At 41.8% G+C, this 3,423-nt stretch overlaps 1 protein-coding gene across 1 annotated transcript in view; it reads left to right on the top strand.

Moving 5' to 3' along the window:
* Window positions 1-6: 6 nt before the first annotated feature.
* Window positions 7-3,423, top strand: part of LOC102196532 (uncharacterized) — a 16,724-nt gene continuing 13,307 nt past the window's right edge. The window contains exons 1-3 of the mRNA XM_005754842.1: window positions 7-39; window positions 125-412; window positions 486-785. Coding sequence (XP_005754899.1) covers window positions 304-412; window positions 486-785 — 409 coding nt within the window. The 5' untranslated portion in view covers window positions 7-39; window positions 125-303. The remainder of the gene's footprint in view (window positions 40-124; window positions 413-485; window positions 786-3,423) is intronic.

Genomic DNA, 3,423 nt, shown 5'->3' with positions numbered 1-3,423 from the left:
ACCCTTTCTATGACACAACTGTAACAGTTGAAGTAGTGGGTAGGTAAATCATTTAAGATTTCACTATAAATTGATCACTATGTTGTTATATGATTATGTAAATCTTCACATTTTATGATTTAAGGCACAGCAGATCCACCGGTTATCGAGATCTTTGGAAACACGGTGGTTGGGCAGTCTGTAACAGTGCAATGCAGTGTTTACCACACTTGTCCCACTTATCCCCCAAGTCTGAGGCTCAACATCCCCCTGCGAAACGAACGTCTAACTCATAGCCATCTATCTGATGGAAGATCCAAAACTATGGTGACAACCAGTCTGTTCATAGAGAAAGAATATCAAACTGTGGAGTGCTATGTGGAACACCGTGGTGGTCGCTCTGCATCAGCATCCAGAACCTTAACCTCACAATGTATGTAGTGAAAGTAAATTGCATTTTATCCTACAACATCTTTGATATTTAACCATTTTTAATTGTATCCCAGGCTCCATTTCAGGGCTGACTGTCAGCTCTGCATCATATGAATTTCTGGAGGGAGATCCAAATAAAGTAACCTGCACTGTTTCATACACATGCTATCGAAATATTCCAACTCTGAAATGGAATTATGGTAATATGCCAGCCTCCTCTGATACTAGCAAGTTATCAGGGGGGGCTCTGTGGAGGACTGTCTCCACACTGACATTTACAGCATCAGCTAATGATGATGGAAGATCGCTGATATGTTATGCACGTTTGGCTGGAGGTCAGACACGACGAGCAACCATCACTCTGCGGGTAAAGAGTAAGTACAAATATTTATTAAATTAAATTTATTAAATGTAACAGCTAACCATACACCCAAAACTCTTACAGCATTTATAGGATTGTCCTGCATTTGTTTTCTCTCACAAACTGCATCGGCAATAAAAGTGATCTTACCTAATCATAGTTTACATATATGCTTTTGAAATGTATTTCATAATAATGACAATAATAATAGGCAGATGACCAAGTTTTCCAGTGGTGCGTGCAGTCATTATCAGCAATTAAGCATTTTTTTAACCATTCATGAATACGCGAATGCTATCTCAGAAACCCCCAAAAGTTGATTCTGTTCATCTGGACGTAGCCTCTTCAGTGGGAGGAACGTTTTGTAACTTCTTCAGTGGCTCGTCACACAGAAGAGCTACCTCAAGGACTCCACGGTCTTTCATTTTGTAACGTATTCTGTTATGTTACTCAATGAGAGTAGAATATTCTGAATAGTCTAAGGAGCTTGGAAAGAAAAGCATCTGGACTTCTTTGAGTTGCTTGAAGACATTTCACCTCTCATCCGAGATACTTCTTCAGTTCTAAGGTCAAATGGTGGAGAGTCCCAGATTTAAACCCAGTGGGAGTTTCCCCCCAAAGAGGGACAAAGGATTAATTAATTAATTGATTATATAAATCAGTTGGAAACCCGTCTGGACCAGGGGCTTTTCCACTCTGAAGGGACGTTATTGCATTTTTAATTTCTTCCAGCGTCAGACTTTGTTCCAATTGTTCTTTCCAGTCAGTCAGAGTCAATTATAGGAATATTCAGATTGGGAAAAAAAGCGTTGAACTTATTTTGAGCTGGTGCTGAATCTCAGGAATATAATTTAGCATAAAACTCTCTAAAATAGTTGTTAATAGCTTGATGATCCTCAGTTGATGAGCCATCTGATAAGATGAGTTGTGAAATAACACGAGACTTCAAAATGAGCTTCTCTGCTTGGGTAGTAGTTAATAGATTAATTTCAGTTTCTAAGGCCACTCTCCTCTTAATCAAATCAGGGGTCGGAGAGCCAGATATGAGTCCGTCCAGGGTCTTGATTTCTAAGGATAACTCCTCAATCTTCCTATACTTCTTCGTCCTCAAATATGCAGAATGAGAGATAAATTGTCCCCGGAGATACGCTTTAAGCGTCTCCCAGAGGGTCGAAGCTGAGATGCCATCCGTCCTATTTACCTGTAGAAAAAAATCTATTTGTTCTGTAATGAACTTCACAAAGTCTGAATCAGCCAGTAAGAGTGGATCCAGCTGCCATCAACAGGGATATTATTATTAATGTAGGCCAGCGCCACTGCAGGTTTCGGGAAACCTCAAGCGTTTCCCGTTGTGTGTGAACTGCAGAGTGGCTGGGTAGAAGAGACCGAACTTGACCTTTGCAGTGTGGACCTTCCTTTTGGACTCTCAGAAGGCTGCATGTTGTTTGTTGAGCTGTTCTGGGCTGTAGTCAGGAAATATATGGAATCTCGATCCGTTGAATAGGAGCGGGCCCTTCTGTCTGGCGAGGCGTAGGATCAGCTCTCTGGTTTGGAAATGGTGGAGTCTGACAATGAACGGACGTGATCTGTTGTCACCATCTGCTGGTTTAGGAGCCAAACTTCTGTGGGCTCTATCCACCGATGGCGGCCTCTCGAAGTTGTTCTCCCCAAGCACATCAAAGAGTAGTTTGGCGATGAATTACGTTGGTAGTGGGCCCTCCGTATTCTCTGGTATCCCCACAATGCATATATACTGCCGTCTGGTTTAGTTTTCCAAGTACGCCACCTTCTCTCTTAAAGCCTCTTTCTCTTTAACTAGCGAGGATTGGCAGGTCTCCATGCTGCTCAGTCTCTTGTCAACCTCATTCGTTCCTTCTTCCATGTCTGTAATTCGTTGGCCGTACCCACTTCAGATTGAATGCAGAGAAGCAATAGATGCCCGGTTCTCCTCCCGAAATGAGTCGATAGAGGCTTGTACCGCCGTAACTGCATTTGCTAGCGCGTCCATGCTGTTAGCTTCTGTTTCTGTACTGGTCGAGGAGTTTGAATCGCCCCCGCGCTGAGTAATAATGAAAAAAATATATATATACATATATATATATATTTCTTCACGTCATTATGCGGGCCGCAAGTAGAGATGACATGGGCCACGAGATTGAGACACAGGCATTAGAGCCTCTAAATGCTTGCTTTGTTTTGGTTTCCACTGGTGTGGAATTACCAAAAATAGAGAGGGTACAGCCTAATATGTGAAACAGGAAAAGACCTCAGTGTAATCCATTTATTTCAACAAAGTAACTGTATTCTGATTACCACCTTTGTAAACGGTAACTGTAAAGGAATACAGTTACTCATATTTTGTATTTTAACCCTTTAAAGCCGGTCGGAGCGGGCACGCTGTTTTGCGTAACTATTTTTAAATCCCGGTAGAACTGGAACCACGTAAGCTAGCGCAATAATTTTTTTTTGCATAGGAAACCGGAGGAGTTGTACTTACATCTTATGCCCTCAGCTTGTTCTAGGTCACAGTTTCTTTCCACATAGCTTTGCAAAAACTGCATAAAAAGGACTTGCTGCAACAAAAACATGATATTCCAGAAACACGCTTTGCCGATCCGATCAGCTGTTCGTAACACTTCCTACATTGAAAT

The sequence above is a fragment of the Pundamilia nyererei genome, unplaced genomic scaffold (genome assembly GCF_000239375.1).
Source record: "Pundamilia nyererei isolate P.nyererei 1_Seehausen unplaced genomic scaffold, PunNye1.0 scaffold00684, whole genome shotgun sequence".
Lineage (NCBI taxonomy): Eukaryota > Metazoa > Chordata > Actinopteri > Cichliformes > Cichlidae > Pundamilia > Pundamilia nyererei.
Note: the sequence above shows the minus strand (reverse complement) of the source record. Positions and strands in the feature narration are given on the sequence as shown.